The sequence below is a fragment of the Bombus pyrosoma genome, linkage group LG11, assembly GCF_014825855.1.
Source record: "Bombus pyrosoma isolate SC7728 linkage group LG11, ASM1482585v1, whole genome shotgun sequence".
NCBI classification, from domain to species: Eukaryota; Metazoa; Arthropoda; class Insecta; order Hymenoptera; family Apidae; genus Bombus; species Bombus pyrosoma.
This window is the reverse complement of record NC_057780.1, coordinates 16,562,450-16,581,058: the sequence shown is the minus strand read 5'-3', so window position 1 is coordinate 16,581,058 and position 18,609 is coordinate 16,562,450. Positions and strand designations below refer to the sequence as shown.

At 30.7% G+C, this 18,609-nt stretch overlaps 1 protein-coding gene across 1 annotated transcript; it reads right to left on the bottom strand.

Annotated features, from left to right (window-relative positions):
* LOC122572301 (endophilin-A-like) lies at positions 1-16,641 on the bottom strand (the record flags this gene model as incomplete). Its single annotated transcript, XM_043737117.1, has 9 exons — positions 16,433-16,641; positions 13,259-13,356; positions 3,038-3,106; positions 2,588-2,804; positions 2,205-2,338; positions 1,978-2,044; positions 959-1,024; positions 274-374; positions 1-100 (listed from the first exon to the last, which is right to left on the bottom strand). Coding segments are annotated over exons 2-9 (799 nt in total), but the record flags the coding sequence as incomplete, so codon positions are not given.
* Between the last annotated feature and the right edge of the window lie 1,968 nt (positions 16,642-18,609).

The following is an 18,609-nucleotide window of genomic DNA, read 5'->3' as shown; positions in this document are numbered from 1 at the left end:
CCAAAAGTGTTTCTGTTAGTGTTCTTAGAATCTCAGTACACTGCTGATGGTACTCCAACAGACCTTCACTGAATGTTGCCAACTGTGCCACTTGTTCAACCTAAGGAAAAAGCAATGAAAAGCAACAATATAGCAATATAACAAGGATAAGTAAACATCCTTAAGTTTTTATCATGTTAATTGCTCAATTCTTCCATGAGGGATTTGATACCTCTCTATATAAGAACCTGTTCAAGTGAAAATTAATACACATTCAATTAGTTTTCTACTTACATCATTCTCCAAAAGGTTGAACATGCCCAATTGTGCCAGATGGAGACTCTCTGCAAATTTCTCTTCTGCTTGACGAATCTCGTCGTCTGAAACGTGAGAACCTGCTCGCAAAGTTTGCGCCGGTAAAGGTATTAAAAATTGTACTACAGGGTTGCTTAAATGCCTACGTTTGATACATTATAAGATATATACACAACAAGGAGTAAAAGTTAGCGAAATTAAACCATACGAAACGCCTAAGTGCTTTGATCGTGTACATTCCTTCTTTCTCGAAACACAAGCATTTATAATACAGATATTGAAGTTTCACTAGAAAATATATACAGAATAAGTACAACACATTCAACATTCGCAGTACCTTTAGTGCACTTCTGAATATATTTATATTTATTATACTTAGTATTTTTGATATAATCATCTGAAAGGATTGTGAATTACTATGATATAAATCTACATACATTTACTTTAGAAAAAAAATATACAAAGATACATCAAAGATGAAAAAAGAAAGATCATAACTTGGATTGTTATTTATATGAACATAATGTAACGTAATGATTATGGATTTAAAGGGAAATAATTAAAGTGTTAATTATTCTATGTTTCTAAAAAAAGCAACTAAATCTAAAAAATTCGAAATAAAGTGAGGAATTTAATAACTATTGCACGTAGGGAAATCACGTACCAGTGTATGGTGAAGAAGACTTCACTGGACTTCCAAAATGAGGACTGGCTGATCTTTTTCCAGTTGCTAATTATTAAGAATGCAGACAAACAAACGGAAAACAAATATTTTTCTTTCATACTAAACTGAAAAACTTAATGATTGATAATTTGCAAATAAATATGGACCTTCATACGCATTAGGATCATCTGCAATAAATGATCTGCATTTTAACTTGATGAAACACCCCATATAAACAAATAAAAAATTATCATGGTAACACTAACCAACTATAATTTATCTATGACAAAGTGCACATGCAGCAAAACGTGCGAATGGAATGCCTGTAAACTAAGACAATGAACTGAAAATGAAGGAAGAACACGCATAAATCATTTAATAAAGCTGCATTTCTTGTCCGATTTTAGATTTTATCTTTACATGTTATCTTTATTTTTAATAGAGTGGCCCATGAAACTATTTGAATATTTATAGAAATCTTCTATGAATGTATTATGTGTGTTATACATAACTGTTTGAAATTGCATTAATACTGTAGTGAGATATGGCTATCATAACACAGAACTTTTATCTGTCATATATTAAAATATTTCTTCTTAATCATAAATTGTTATTACCATATAAAATATAACATGACGAAGTCGAATCTAATTAATTAGTAAGTAAATGCAATAATAAATACAATGACGTGTAAATACTTTGTGTAGCCACTGTACATCTGTTTCATATTTTACCAACGTAAATCATGATACTTCTATCTTACTACAATACCAATGAAATTTCAAAATATGTAACAGGTATATTATATCCATAAGAGGTTTTCAGAAGTGTTCGAACGCTTTTATGAGCCACTCTACGTGCGTATAATTGTAAACGACACGCATCGAGTTTTTTGTACAAGGACATGATGTATGTACAAGGTGTGCAAGGACACAATATGCACGGCCCCAATGTGTTGTGCTTAAATAAATCAATAAATATCGCAGAGAGAGATAAAGTCAACTCGCGTCCAAGTATACCTTTCGCTTGACGTCTCCGCTTGCAATCGAAGTCCAGCCTTCGTCCCTGAAGCTTTTTCCGGTGATGCTGAAAACAAAAAGGGATATCAATTCCCGTTCACGAATACATGCACTTTTACCCTCTTTCTTTCTTTCTGTCTCGTCGCGTATTCTTGTCGCGTTAAACTAGGACAACGCTACTCAACGAGTCAAGAAGAAAAGCTAACTTTTTTAAGTAACCAACCTACCATCACTTCTTTCAAGTCTTTGGTCTGCAAATGGTGCAGAGGCTCCAGGAAGTTTTGTTTAATGTTGTCGTCCAGAGAATATTTCACGTCCGCCATCTGCTTCATCGCCTCGCCCATTTCAACCAGAGCCTGAGCTGTAAACAGAAATTAGGAAAGATTAATTAATGAGCCGATTGTTTGCTTGTACTTAGATGCATAATTTATGCGTCTGCTCTACTAGTTTCGTTAGGTATGCAGTTACAAAAGTTATGGGTTGAGATGCGAATGTCCTACGAAAGTTAAAGTAGCGGCACAGCTTTTTGGTGATAGGAAATGAATATGAATGTTTTAAAATAACAATTAATTATTAATTAAGTCTAACTATATGAACTGAACAAACGTACCGAAAATACTATCCTCTCCCAATTTCTTTCCGTAAATAAGCATACAATCGCCAAGAACACCTTCTGGTTGGGGGTAAGTCGAGGCTTTTGCCTGACCGCTGAGCTTACTGATGCCCTTGACCGCGGCCATCTTCGCTCTTGCAGTTGGATTTGGCTGAAGGAACTCTTTCGTTTTCATTTGTAACTCCTCCACCAGCTCATACGTGACATCCGTTTTCTACGATCAAATTTATACCATACTGTACGTTAGCTTAAATGATATTACATTATCAAATTTCTACTTTTATTTCTTTTTCTTATTTTCTTTTTCCTAAATTCTATTTTTAAATAATATTTCAAAGTACATAAGGAGTTCATTTATTTGAAGTATTTATTTGAAGATCGAAGGTTAAAGGCGATGCAACAAGAACACCTTCCGGAAACCTTAAAAATGTAGAAACGTGTACTCACCCTCTCCATATCCATGAAGTCAACGTCGAGCTTGGTTCCTTCCGCTCCGCCCATCTTCTCTGTCATATACTGGAAATACAAATTTCATTAGAATTAAATAATAAGATTAAACATTATAATTTTACCCTTTAAATAGTAGTGTTGGATTATATATGTATAACTATTATAACTTATGTTAGATTACTGAAACTTAGCATACATAATTTTATTTTATATTTTACATTCTTCAAATTAAGTAATCTAATTCCAAATTGTTATGGTTGCCGGTGATCCAATAATACCAATTAAGAGTTAAGTACAGTCGATCCGTGGTAATTCGAAAATCGTGATAAGATTACATTTTGTTTATTCAGGAAGCCTTCAAATTCATGAAACATGAAAACCTTAAAATTTGCAGGTACACGCGGAAATAGCAAATGATTCTTCCCATTGTTGCTTTTCGAACTAAAGACCACAGGAATAATTTTAGAATTCTATGTTTCTAACTTTACCTTTTTATTTGTTTTTGGGATTAAATATATGTTTTTATGCATACAAACAAGCCTTTATAACTCGAAAACGTCTACAAGATTACAGATTTGTCCATTATAAAATTTATATGAATAAAAAATATCTCATGTCATGACAAATCTTCAGCGTTTTTTATAATAATTCACAAAAGAGATCGTAATGCAAAAGTATGAATGGACGAGCGTAACTATTTTTCCGAAAGTAATCCTTGGTTTTACCATAAATAATTAAAGGGAAAGACTCTTGGAATACGTCTGCTGTAATCAAGAGGTGTGCTTGGAACTTATAAATAACGGTGTAATGCAGAGTTACTTAAATAAATGCAAAGTATATTTGCATTTATCGTTACTGAAATAAATGCAAAGTACATTTGACTTACATGCCACCATCACTGCAAATTATTAATTTCACAATAAATAATGTCGATTACTAATTACTGATAAATGGAATATAAAGAAGTTATAAAACACATTTCTTTAATGTCTTTATTAGAGAAATTTTTATTGTTTTTAACTCTATGTGTGAGAGATTGGATACTTGAAATTTTATAATTTAGTAATTTTTTAATAAATAAATTAATAACGAGTTTTTCATTAACTTAATAAAGTTTCGCGATCTTCGTCTCCTCTCGGTCTTGTTTCCTTATAATTACGTATATTACGTAAATATTCTCTGACACATTTAATAAAATTTTTCTTTTATTAACTTCATTTTATGAATGTTTACTACACTTTTATTTACACTTTTATTATATAATAAATTATTTAATGTATTATATAATAAATTATATAATAACCGGCAACATTAATGTATGTCACATATATACTCATTATTGCACATTTTTGTTAAATGTATAAACGAACATTTGATTAAAAACAAAAAAAACATTTTTGAACTGATTATAATTATGCAGGAACTGAATATTTTTTGCGCATATTTTTAATTTCTTGAATAATACTCGTTAATTCATGTTGATTATTAAATAATACAAGAGAATTTATATTATTTATTTTTCGTAAAAACCACAAATTTTTTACTCTTGTAAGTTGAACGCAATGTCAATCAATTCCTTATTATTTTCAAACACTTATTTTTATTTTCATAATTTATAAAAAGAAAATATTTAAAAGAACACATTTTTGTATTATTTCCTATCTTTTTAACGCTGCTTTAATAAGTAGTATAATTTCTACTTTAATTATCACGCTCTCTTTCATATTTTCTCTATTAATTATGTTTCAAGAAATTGATTATACATAAACGAGCCGGATAAGTTGGTTAAATGAATTTCTAAAGCAATAACAAAGTTATGAAGAACAATAATTATCTTCTTCATGATACACTTAAAACTACATTTAAAATCTTCGTAATGTGTATCAATTTTCTTCCTAAAATTGTAACTGGTTAGAAAAAGCAGTTGGATTTATAGAAATTACATTTAGCATATCTGTTATACTTATTAATTTATTAAAATTAATCAACTTTATAATATTTTTGTTAAAAGTTTTATTATTCTTGACGTAACGCAAACTTATCTCTACTAATCAGAAATAGTGAAAGTAGGAAGAGTGAGGTCATTTTTCGTTTCGACCAGGTGAATGGTCCGCAATTCCTATTTTTAACTAGCACACCAAATATTTAACATTATCTAACATGAACATTTTCGGTTTGTAACCGTTCACTAAAAAATAAATACTCATTGTTTTGTTTTTCTCATATTTTCATATCTCGTATTATATAGACATGCTTTTCATCTTATTCGATTTTTGCTCGTTAAATTCACCTTTGCCATTAGAGGAAAAGGAAGTACGTCAATTTAATCGGGCGATAGATTTCAATAGATTTCAATCTCTTGCTTTTTATTATTGTGTTCTGTTGCTAACAACTTTATACATTTGAATATGCAAGTTTATGTTAATGTTATTCAAGAACTTTTGTTCGATAATAAAAACAATAGAGATGTTTATATTATAAAGATACGATACAAAATGTATCTGTATAATATGACGACTAGATAAATCTAAAATGGAAACAGTTATATCAATAACTCATATAGTATAGACTTCGATTATGTAATGAATTAATAGTTTCAAATATCTTTGTTTAATATTGATTATTGATTATTATGGCGGTGGTAATTGCATGATAAAAATGGTTGAATATCGGTCGAGAGTTCCTTCGTACTAGTTGCCAAGATTTCAGAGGTATACATCACTTTAGATCAATTGACGACGGGTATTATTGATCCGGAGAGCCTATCGTTTCTGGCAGTGGTATTTTCTTCCCTTCTCAAACATCTTACCATACTACATATATCCTTTGCCCTCGCCTCTGACCTACGGATATCTCTCGTCCATAGGAAATCTCGTTTCATCTTTCAAGATCATCTCGGTTTACGAGCAATTAACCAACATTGACCAATCGACTATCACTATATATGTGCTCGAGATTTCTACTTTTATGGCGATAGACGGGCCAGTTTCCGGTTGTCCATCATATCCGGCCTACAAACGAGCTTTCTAAAGCGGTTATATCTTTTTATCCCTTAAATGTATCGCTTCAAAGTTGGACATTACGGAAGTGAACTATTTTTATTATTTATTCAAATGATTATACAAATATAATTTCTATTTCATTCGTTATCTACTTCATTTATTTTAATTCATCTAAAAGTTCGAGAAGATTTTCTTAATAAATACATTTCGTGCCATTCCTTGGTCTTCTCTCTTACTTTGCATATATGAATAAAGATTATCACGGTGGCTTAATTCTTTTCATTTGAAAAACATGCAAGTAATTTCAATGAAACGGGAACGTATGAATGAGGATTGCAAACATTACTACGCGCCCTTTCGCAATAACAAGCAAAATATTCTACACATTTTTTCTCGGGGAAGATGAATCGTCCACAATGTTTGAAACGCGAAATGAAAGCAATTCATTTTACATAATAACAACGAATATCGCATCGCGAACCTACCCACAATCTCTCTTTCTCTTCTCGTTTTTGTTCAGCTCTGTTTAATTCGAAATTATCTTCATTCACTATTCCATATAATGAATATAATAGAATTTCAAACAATATCGCGACAGTGTTGTTAATCACATGTTTACTTTAATTCTTTTCCTATTGAACAATTCATGATTTATAGGTAGCATTTCTATTCGTGTATTTTTATATGTGAAATTCATTTGCATAATGAATAAGTTAAAAGTCTCTCATTTTCATGAAGTTATCCCGAGATAACTCTGGAAATAAATAATATCGTATCTATGTTTGCAAGAAGTCTAAAAAGCTAAAACTACTTTATCGTTATTAACTTTTAATCTTATAATTATGGGAGCTTCCGGTTTAAAGCTAAGTTGAAACTCGTTTATTTCTATTAAGTGATGGTGTAACTTAATATAGCAAATCTAAGATAATCGCGAATATCGAGTCGGCTATAGTTGAGTCGCAAGTTACAGACGAGAGCAACACTATGTCAGGATCCTTGAAAAGTGTAAAAGCCAAGCAACACGATTATTTGACGAAGGTCCCATACGACCGTGACCTATATTTAACAGTGACCCACTTGTGGAGCGGCATCACATGCAGAAACATAGGTAGCGCACCGTTGCCGATTACACGTTGTCCTAGAGTAAATCTGACCCACATCCGGTAGTTGCAATATCACATGCTGTTTGATTCGAATTTATGCACCGATTATATTGTAATGCTCGCGACGTTACAACTGCCGATGAAATATTCTGAGAATGGTTACTATGAAAATCCGGTTTCAAGGAATTATTCGATAAATACAGTTACTCACGTTAAACCTTTCCTTACAGCGCACATGGCTGCGAATGTGGCTTTTGTACGCTTATTGTTAAACAGTTTTTTTTTAGAATTAGGATACAATATAGATAACGTTAAGCTAACGTACAAATTTCAAGTAGTAAAGAATAACAAAAAATAAAAACAGATAACTTGTAATTTTTCAACTCCGCTTATGAAATTTCATTTGTTTTGTTATCAAGTTTGTTACTGTTGTACACGGATAAGTTCTTATTGATACTGGCAGCTTATAACTTGCCATTTCAAAATAGTATTAATAATATTTCGATCGTGCGCAAACGAGTTCATTTCTTGTAAATCTTCTTCGTTTATGAAGGACGAAAAACGTTGACGTGAAGTACGAAAAAATCTTCCTCATATCCTGCATTAACCTTCTCTTTAAGGCGCACATGGTTGCGAGTATATTTCCTCTACTCGCCACGAATATTCACTTTGGATAAAAAAAAAAGGGTTAGGATAAGATAAAAATGTAACCTCGACCACTGAAGAAATTAACAGATAGCTGGTTTGTTCCAATCTCTTTCCTCGAAGGAATTACATTATTAATACGTAATCAAACACAAAATCAAAACAATAATTTCAAATGTAATTAGAACCGAGCATATTATTATTTGAGCACCGACTATAATCGGCGTTAGTAGTTCTTTACTCTCAAATTTTCGAACTTCTTTCAAATTATTTTCAAACTTCTGAATTTTTGTCAAATTATTTTCAAATTTTTCACTTTCTCTTAAATTATTATTTTGCAATTGATGATGATGATGAGACACTATGATAACACTACTTTAATCTCTAATTAACACATACATTCTATCAAACATATTACCAAGTGCTCAGTTAATTTACTTAATGCGTTGCACATACATACATTACATTAAAATGATATTTCCGGAAATTGATTATAAAGATGATTTCCTAATTTTTAATATAATAAAATTTCATATCTCTCTATGCTGGTTAATATATAACATAACACAATTAAAAATTAAAATACAAATTATAGCTTAGTTCTACATATTTCATGTTTATAAAGGGCAAATGAGCAGCTATTACCAATAGCACTTGCTAACGCAATTATTATTACCTATATGCAATAATTGCGATACTTTGAGTAAATCTGTAATTCATGCAACATTTACATTATACCGTTTCTATAATATTCGTAGTTAAAATATTCGTAGCTAAAATTTTAAATATAGATGCTACGAAATCAATTACGTAAAACGCAAAACTAAATAATTGTTACACGCATGTCAAAATTAATATGTAAAGCTATGTTATATTTATAATAAAAGTAAACATTTCGTAAATTTTACATAATTTATACTATACCTAATATTTTACATTGTTTATTTCTAAAAGAGGATCATTAGAATTCTTTTAATATTCCTTTTATTACAAGCATTTGATTCTTTAATTCAACAAATAAACCATTATATAGTTCCTGATTTTTTAATTATAAAAATAATACTTTGATATTTGTAATTAGTATATAAAAAAAATAAACTGACAAACTTAAATTATTTAAGATAACAGAATAATTTTATTTTACAATTTTCTGTAGTATATTTAAAATTATTCTTTTTTTTTGTTGGTCATTAAGAACAATAAGTGAGTAATAAACAGTAACTCTAAAAGTTAATTAATACATTAACAAAAACCGTGCCATGATGAACTTTCAGAACTGCGACTTCAAAAGGATAAAAATACATTTACGCCCTTGGTTGGCGAATGTAAATTTTCATGAATCGGATGTTGTCTTTCTATGATTGAAATAAAAGTAGTTCTTGCAACCTCGAGTATCATTTCCCAGACTTGTTTAAAAAACCGGTAAATTTGAATTAAGCTCTTCCCCGTATAAAATACATGGAGAACTTCATTGAAACCGTCCGCTATTTGCATTACTTCATAGAACAATCTTGCCATAAATTCTCTCTTTCTTTCTACACTATACATATGTATAACAAAATAATTACATTCATCTGTTTCACGATATAACGATTGCAATCAATTTTTCAATGAATATTTTCTTTGTAATTACACAAGAATAAATTGTTTGACACAGAAACATTGAGAAAAGAACTGTATACAAATTGTTCTATAATAGTTAGTGACTGCAACTGAAAATACCATAATGTACATGTGTAAATACAGTAGTACTTCATTTATTTAAATATACCTATGAATATCACTCATTGCAAAGCAAATGCTTTTATATAATATAATTTGTAATTATTAAAATTTTATAATTTTTCAAAAATTATATAAGATTATATTTGTCCAATTATTGGTGTTTGCAATACTTTTCCTGGTTTGAGAAAGTTTATTTTTAACCATGTACAACTATGAACATGTTTCCCATCTCGAATTTAATAAGTGTCAGACTAAATAAGAATTAATTGTTCCACTCAAGGCGCATTGTGACGAACGAGACCCCTGTTCACGGGTCAAAACACTGTACTATTAGTTGGAACGTCGATCGATATGAAATCGTAATTATTCTTAGTTACTTTCTCTATGGCCATATTTTACCTTTATTTAATATTGATCTTTTACGATTACAAACTAGAGGTTTAACGAATTAATTCATATTAATATTGTATATTTGAAAAATGAAAAATGACAATAATAAGCTTCGAGAAGAGAGAATCAAACTCAAGTGTAGCCTAATGATATAACAGAGAGAAATCGATATTCAAAAGTAAATTACCTCGAATATTTATTCATTTTTAATCGTCAATGAAGAGAAACTTAGCAAGTATAAGTAAAATAATATCGTAATTACGCGAAGAAATAGAAAAGGGAGAAGTTTATTGGAAAAGGACAAATATAAATTATTGTCGATAGTAAACCAGGCAAATTGAGTTTCAAGAAAGAAATAAATATTGTATTTCGATCTGCATTGAAAATTCCACATTTTTTATCTGTTGACTGAATTGAATTCAGTCAGCAATATCAGTTTAACTTCATCAAATTTCCACATTAAAAATGTTTGAATCGAATTTTGTGAAAATTTAAATATTTCTGATGTAGAAGTTCAATGAAGTTAAACTAATGTATGCTTTTGATCTTCGTGAATGTATTTTTAATGTTATTATTATTAATAAAATATACTAACATTATTTAATTAAAGTACTTCTATAAAATATTTCGTTGAACGTGAACGTATACAGAATTATTTTACGATAAAACCATGTATAACGGTAAAACTAATTATCGACAAGGACTATCCGATAAGCAGTTTAGAATACCGGTAAATTGATCATTAAGGAACGATATAACGATACAAATTGCACTGCAAGACTGATTTAATGTACTGTTTGTTATGTTCTTCTTATTGTTCCGAGGACAACTTGCTTGTTTCAATTTTCTGTTAAAAGCGATTAAGAATCAATAAATTACATATTATGAATGCATGAAATAAATTGTATAATTGGTCGTAGATAATCTTTCAATTCTATAAAAGGGTATTTTCTTTTATCCTAATGAATAAGTTTAATAAGATATATTCCATGGTACTATTTCAAGTGAAAACTTTATAATAATAATTTATTATATTATGGTAAACATATAAAATATAGTATTATTATATAAATAACTAACATAATATTATTTAAGCAAAAATTAAATATTTGAAGTTACAACGAATATAAATAAAAATTAAATTTAAAAGATAATTATGTGTTGAAATTTTTCAAAAAGAAAATAGTTTAAAATTCTTTTATTAATTACATTAATTATATCAATTGTATGTTAAATGTTGTTAACGTAGTTGTATGATCTTATTTATTAACTAAAAATTGCATAAACTTTTAAATGTTTACATATTATAATTAATGCTTCTATGGACAGTTTTCATAAATAACGATATGTTCTAGTGGAACAAATTGTTAAAAGTACATTGTAAAATATTATCGAGAATTACAGTGAAAATAGCATTTGAACCTGCATTTGAAACCTCAATAGTGCATTTTAAAATCTATCCGTGCTGTTAGTTACCACATTATGATCAATTTACACTTCGTTCGATAATTATATAAGATGAAACTTTGTTGCATTGTATAGGAGTAATCATCATCGCCCACGAACAATCCATATATTTTCACGAATATCACTGACTTATTACAAAACTATAAAGTACTAAAGGAAAGGAAAAAGTGATGATCCAATAATTGTATGTATGTAATGAAAATATGTATAATGTATACTTTATGACCAAAACTTATACTTCATGAACTGAATATAAAAAATACAATAAAGGAGTATATCAAAATCTCTAGATTTAAAAAAAATTTAATTTTGAGATCTCAATTTAGCAAAGAGAAAGAAAGGAATATAATTCCATTCATTTACGTATGTATGTTTATATGTATTAACTATAAATTGCAATAAAAGAATATATATTAGATAGATATAGATAAGAATATATATATATCCAAACCTCCAAACCCCAGTTTAAGAAAAAGAAATATTCTACCCGTCTCTTTGTCATTGTAATATCGAAATATGCAATGTCTTCCAAATCATACGTGAATAATAATGATTTATCAAACGGTGAAATGCAATTGAAATCGCAGCATGACCTAGTAAAAGTCAGCGATATATGTGCGACTACAAAGGGACAACGGTGATTCCCCCGGTGGAGAAGTAAGCTTGAAAATCTGGCCTCAAAAAACTCCACGAATCTCGGTCAGTTAACCGTGCGTAGGCGAAGATAACGCGACTTCGCCTCTCATATTCATAGCATACCGTAATTACATTACAAGAGACACTGAACACCGACACATAAGTAACATGCTATTCCATAGATTTTAAAAGTGTGGATCGCGAAATGATTTTCAAAGGATAGTGTTAAATATCAGCATATAGAGTAATTAACATCCCTTCTACACGAAAAACAATTATTCGTTATCCTTTGTCTCTCATTATTATTTGAAACAATCAAATATTTGGTAAATAAATTATTTAGAAATAATTTAAATTTCAAATACGATTTTGGAATTTATTTGCAAATGGTTTTATTTTCAAATAAACTTTCTTGTTATTTTATTTAGTGTAAATACTTGATCTTTTCGTCTATTATTTCTTTTCCAAGTAAAAAGTGACCAACCCTGATTCTGAATCGGTCACTGGTGGTCCGCGTATTAAAACAGAACTGCTAATTATGATAATATGTTTAACTGACTCCATTGCGTGTTCAGTGCTGTACAAAATTGGGAACCTGGGCTAAAGACTTGAAATTCTTTTTGGATCAAAAAATTGTCTAATTTGTAACATTGTAACGTAGAGTTCTGTTTAATATTTGGATATATTAAATTTTACGTTCAATTTTTCATTCCACACTATTTTACTACGTTATCAAATTATAAAGTATTCCTGTTCGTTTCATGAAAATTACGATTGTAATAAAATCGCGTTGATAAAAGGTCACCGATGAGGAATCGCGAAACAATAAAAATTTCAACATTCAAACCGATCATGACTGCTGATTATAGTACAATGAGATATAGAATGTTATAATAAAGTGGTTAACAAAAATAAAATTCATATCCAAGTTAATTAAACATGTTGAAACTCTATTTTCTTGAAAACAAGGCCTTAGATTCGAAAAAATTATATATATTCTATATTTTTCACTTATTTTTTCACGTGGAATAACCTCTTGCTGGTTATGTTTACTCGTACCCAGATGATAAATAAACAAATTCACGTTATTAAGCAAACTTCCAAATTCAATTTTATCAAAAATGAGGTGGAATATGAAAAAATTTTATTGTCTATTCCTGATTTATTTCTTCACATAGAATCACCCCCCTTGTTGATTGTATCATGAGAAATGCGATATAAACAAATATTAAATAAAGTTATACACTCACCTGATTTGCTTTGTTAATCTGTTTTTTTAACCCTGCGAACGCCATGGTGGTGATGATGATACTTCTATTCTCTCTCTAGACAGAAATAAACAGGAAGCCTGCAAGCAGAAAAAAGAGAAAAAAGAATAATCGATGTGTGTGTGTCGCGAAACGATCGCAGCAAATTTTCGAAAAACGAAGAGAGGAAGGGTTTGAATTTATGACTGGTCGGTTGGTTGCTCGCCAGATCCGGCCATCCACGGACGGATGATTTTCAATGTTATCGATCGACCATGTTTTCCAGCATCCTGACTTACTTCTGATGTAATAAACGCCGACACACATGTACATGCTAATCCTTTCCAATATTTCACACATGCGTATACAGAATCAGTGTGACGAAAAAATTTCATCAGAAATGATTAAGAAATTACGAAAATATTTAAACGAGGGTATTCTGTTTTAAAATACCTACCTCGTTTCAGATATTCTTTGAGATTTTTTTTCAAGAAATTGGAACACTTTCTGCATTGGCTTTTTGCATATATGTTTAGTAACGTTTGAGAGATATTCACGAATTTTTTCAAGTGAAAATTCTAAACAATCCTATTGCATTTCAATCATTTTCAACTGAATTGTTTTCTTTTGAGGCTAAAAAATATCTCAAGTTTGAACAAAATATTATTATCTTAAGATAAACATCTTCTAAAAGAATAAAGAAATCTTTTCTTTTTGCTGAGATGAAAGCAAGTTTGAAATAATAAAATAAAAATTCATGGATGAAACTGACTGTATACTAGTGATAGCATCAAATTCAATATTATATATACATATGTAACTTATAAATCCTATAAATAATTTCATAGAATTCGAATAGTACTTGTAACATACAACGTTTCATTAATTCTACTTGCCAAATATTCGATCCTCATAAGCTGGCTTCGAACCCTGGAACGAGTACTCGAAACGAATAGTTCAATATCAGCAATCGAATTACGAAAATCAGAAAGACATCATCATCTTGTTGAATTTTTCTAAAAAAAGGAAAAATCTATAGAATTGTAGATGATATATGGAATTCGTATAAATTTTATTTGAACGTTTTGCACATGGTAGGTATTTAAAAAATAACTTTAAGCGATTGGAGAATTTCCGGAAAGGCGCTCGTATAATTTCAAATCTATTCGATCAGTTTGATCGATTCTACTTGGGACTACTCTATTATTTTTATTTGCTAAAGTACTTGTAGAAGATGCGAATCTGATGCGTTTAGGTTCGAGTCTAGTTGAAAGTAGTTTCTTTCGAAATACTTATATGTAGAGTGTTCGAACCTCATTGATCAATGTTTGAACATACTTGTAATGTATACTTTCCAATATTGCATATATTTGCATGGATATGAAAATATAATAATAACTGTATCATAATATATTCATCATTTTATAAAACAATTACTATTTTGAAGAAACTGATACATAGGAAATAGAACAAAGGAACAATTTAGAAATATAATGATCGCAGAAATGAATTTACACAATATAAAATTGAAACTAAATATAAATTCATAAGTACTAGGACACTTTCGAAAACATAAGTAAATCTAAAAGGCTTATTATTTGTTTAATTAGACAATTAATACCAGATTGTACCAAAAGTTCATACTGAATGTTAAGAAAAATTTATCTAGAATTAATCCTTTTACCATCTGTAGCTTTACGAAATGAGTGTCGGCATGAAAAATTGTTCGCCTTGACTAATAAATCCCATCACATAGCTTTTATAGCCTTCTGGTGAATTTCATTTCTCATCTATTTCTTTTGAATAAGATTTATACAGACCATGATAAATAATAACGAGACTCTGCCATTTTTGTTGAATGAGACAGACAGAGGTGAACATGCTAGCTACGATTCAACACTTCTTGGATATACAAATGTCAACGTTGTCTCACTTCAAAAAAGAAAGCTGTTTCATTAACAAATTTTCGACATTCCTCTTTAATTTTCGTTAACTAAAAACTATCCAACTAAAAACAATATTTGTTCGAACGTTCCACTATTCCATAGAAATTCATATAATAGAAACGCTACCAACTTTTTGTACAACCTAATACACTTATACAGAGTTCGAATCTAATCGATGAATGTGCTACTCGCGGTGTGTTCGGGCTCATCGCTAATCCTGACGCAAATTTTCATAGAAAATTACATCATACGTTTTAGTCCTAGCGAGATTCTTATAAGGTCTTTCCGTCATGGAGCAAAGACTCCAAAAATAGAGTGTCACGTTCATAAAGAGGAATTAACGAGTGGCGTCCCTCTTAATAAGCCGCGCGCCTCTTCGAGGAGAACAGAACAAGTGTCAGACGAATAAGGGCAAAGGTTGCATTGGAGGGAAAAGGATTCACCTATGCATTTAATAACGGGCTAATAATGACTGCTAACGGTTAACATCAAGAATAATACAAGTGTGTACTGATGTTACATAGAACTAAATTCCCTTCCAATTGACCCGGTGCTGACATGACAGCGTTGGTCTCCGCTCTATGTTCACCTTTATTTGTGACAGTGTTAAAAACACCCAAAATTCTATCCATTTAACTGAAATCTAGCATTTTTCTCATCTTTCAAGATATGTAGAAATATGTCAAAAATATGTCTCTTTTAATATCCTCTATCTTATAAGTAAAGTTATATCATACAATGTGTTCCGAAATAATAATTAATATTAAAATTAAAATATGAGCAATTAATACTAAGATTAAAATACAACAAAAGTAACATTAAAATTAAAATTCGAAAAGTTAATACTATATATTTGAAATCGAATGAAAGGAACTTCAATTTTCTGAGATTTTAGCTACAGAGGGCATTCGCAATCTGAAAGTTAACCATCGTGATATCGTTGAAAACACGAAGAAAGCAATAAAATATGTTCTTAACTATCCGCAAGCAAAATTGGTCAGAAAATGACCAATGAGCCAAAATTCGTGCAAAGAGCATTAAGGAAACCAAACGACTGGCGATTGCTCTAAATTCTAAACATTCTAGAATAATTTGTTTCCTTTCCACAAATAAAAGACACTCGGACCAAAGAAGCAACATATATCGAGTATAATACACGGACTAACAGATAGATCGAACTTCTGAGGGATTCTTAACAGATGCAGATGCAACGATAGAGCAGACATCTCACCTTATACACGTCCTTGCGGCACTTTTAAAACCGTTGATGATCTGTGCTGTGGATAGTCCACAACTGAAGAAATCACGATGAACACGCAAGTGAAAACTCTAGGAGCCTAAAGCGTAGAGATCCGCGTGGACCGCGATCACCACGAGCACCACCAACTCGTACGTAGTCGGTTTAGCACACTGCGCCTCCGACTCGAGGGGTAGTTTTCAACGCGACGATCGATACCCGGCGACCAAAATCAATCTGTCTCTCTCAAACCAACATGGTAGAGTATATCGCATTCTCCATCTCTTTCTACTTCCCCCACTCTTTCACGCGCACGCTTGACAACTCCCTCTACCCTCACTCTCATGCCTTCCCTTTCCACGCGCATTGTCTATTCTTGTCGCATGCACAAAAATTACATGAATATCTCTGTTCAACATTCGTTACATCCTATCCCCACTACTTGTCACGTTTGCGATTCCTACTTCCACTTTGTCGTAATTGTCTCAATCTTTTGCATTCACTACACTTTCCCTTATTCCCTTTTCGTTCCTTCCTTCAACCTGTTTTCTCATCTCCATGGGTTTTCCTGGACTTCCAATGGGTTCCAAGTGTGCACGCTTTTTTCTTTCTACAGCTTTTTCTGCAAGCCGCTGCGTATCGCTAGATTTACGCCCACGCACCGTCTAATCACAACCCCTTACGGGATCAGCCACGCATTTTTGTCGCTTGCGAAGGCAGCAAAGGAAAGTAACGCTGAGGATCGTAGAAAGGAAACGAAGAATGGTGTTCATTCTGACTCGATTCATTAATTCCATGCAGAGTAATGTTAAGTATAAATTAGATTAGGTTATGTTTGATCGCTTGTAAAACAAACAGAGTAGAAAGACATTGGAAATAATAGGCAGAAAACAAAAAACGTTGTTTCTGTGGAATTAATAGAGTAATACTAGATGAAAATTAGGTTAGGTTAGGTTTGTCCCTTTGTGAAATAAGCAGAATAGGAAAGTAACATTGAAGATCGCATAGATTTGTAGGTAAGATACACGAAAAAACATATTAACAGTATCTATTTACATTATATTTTGAAAATCATTGCCAATCAGTCCCGTATTAATATTTAGGTTTAAGTAGGAAATTCTGTTCGTAAGTCCTGGGACTGTACAGAATAAAAACACTATGTGAAGTATTGTATTCCGAACCATTGTTCATTAAAAATCGTTTAATCTTTTGGCAATAATAGTTGAAAGACGAAAATTGATGAATGAAGAAACTAAAACAAACATGATGATAATGGAAATAACTTTTACATATATTATGACGAGAAATATAGACTAAGCCACTTAAATGAAGATAGTATATAGTGTGTAAGATGTGTTTAATAAACATATTGGACATATGACAACTACACTGCCTGTGAGTCCGAAATACTGCATGATTTTCAATATTATCGTTTTTAGTTTAGATCTGGGGTTAATATTGTATAATATATACGGTTTATCCAGCCAAAGGGCTAAAATCGAGAAGAGAAGAGATTTAATTTGCCGTTAATTTGAGCGCTATATTTAAACTTTTGAATTTTACTTTTGTTACTTTATGTTCATTGTGAAGACATTTAATAAATATAATTTTATTTACACAATTTGTTACATAAACTAAAAAGTTATAGATCTAGAGTCATAAGTATATCACTTTGTACGAATTTCCCATATTTGTCTGATGGGAATTTCAACTTTGATTAACGTTGAAGAGTATTAATGAAGGTTATACGGCATAACATATGTCGAAAATGTGCAACAGAAACAACAAGTCAACTAATTGAATACGAACCTCTACTTAGAACGATTTTATCGAGCAAAAAATACACGTAGCTTGCAAGTTTTTGTTAGATTTTGCGCTGTTTCTTATTGATCCAGTTTGAACATTCGTCGAGGTATAATTTCTTGCCAGCATATATTTGCCCATATTTACTATATTTTCTTCCTTTCTGTTTTTGCCTCAACTATATAAGTGATGTAAGTCAACGTGAATCTCCTGCTATGTATGGGATACCTCAAAATAAGATTTTGAAAAACGTGTAAGAAGTTGTTGTTGAGAGCTTTTATTATTTGGGTAGACAGAAAAAATTTATTATAGAAAAATGGCATATTGTAAGATACAATTCAACGTTTACTTCGATACGAGAATTTGAC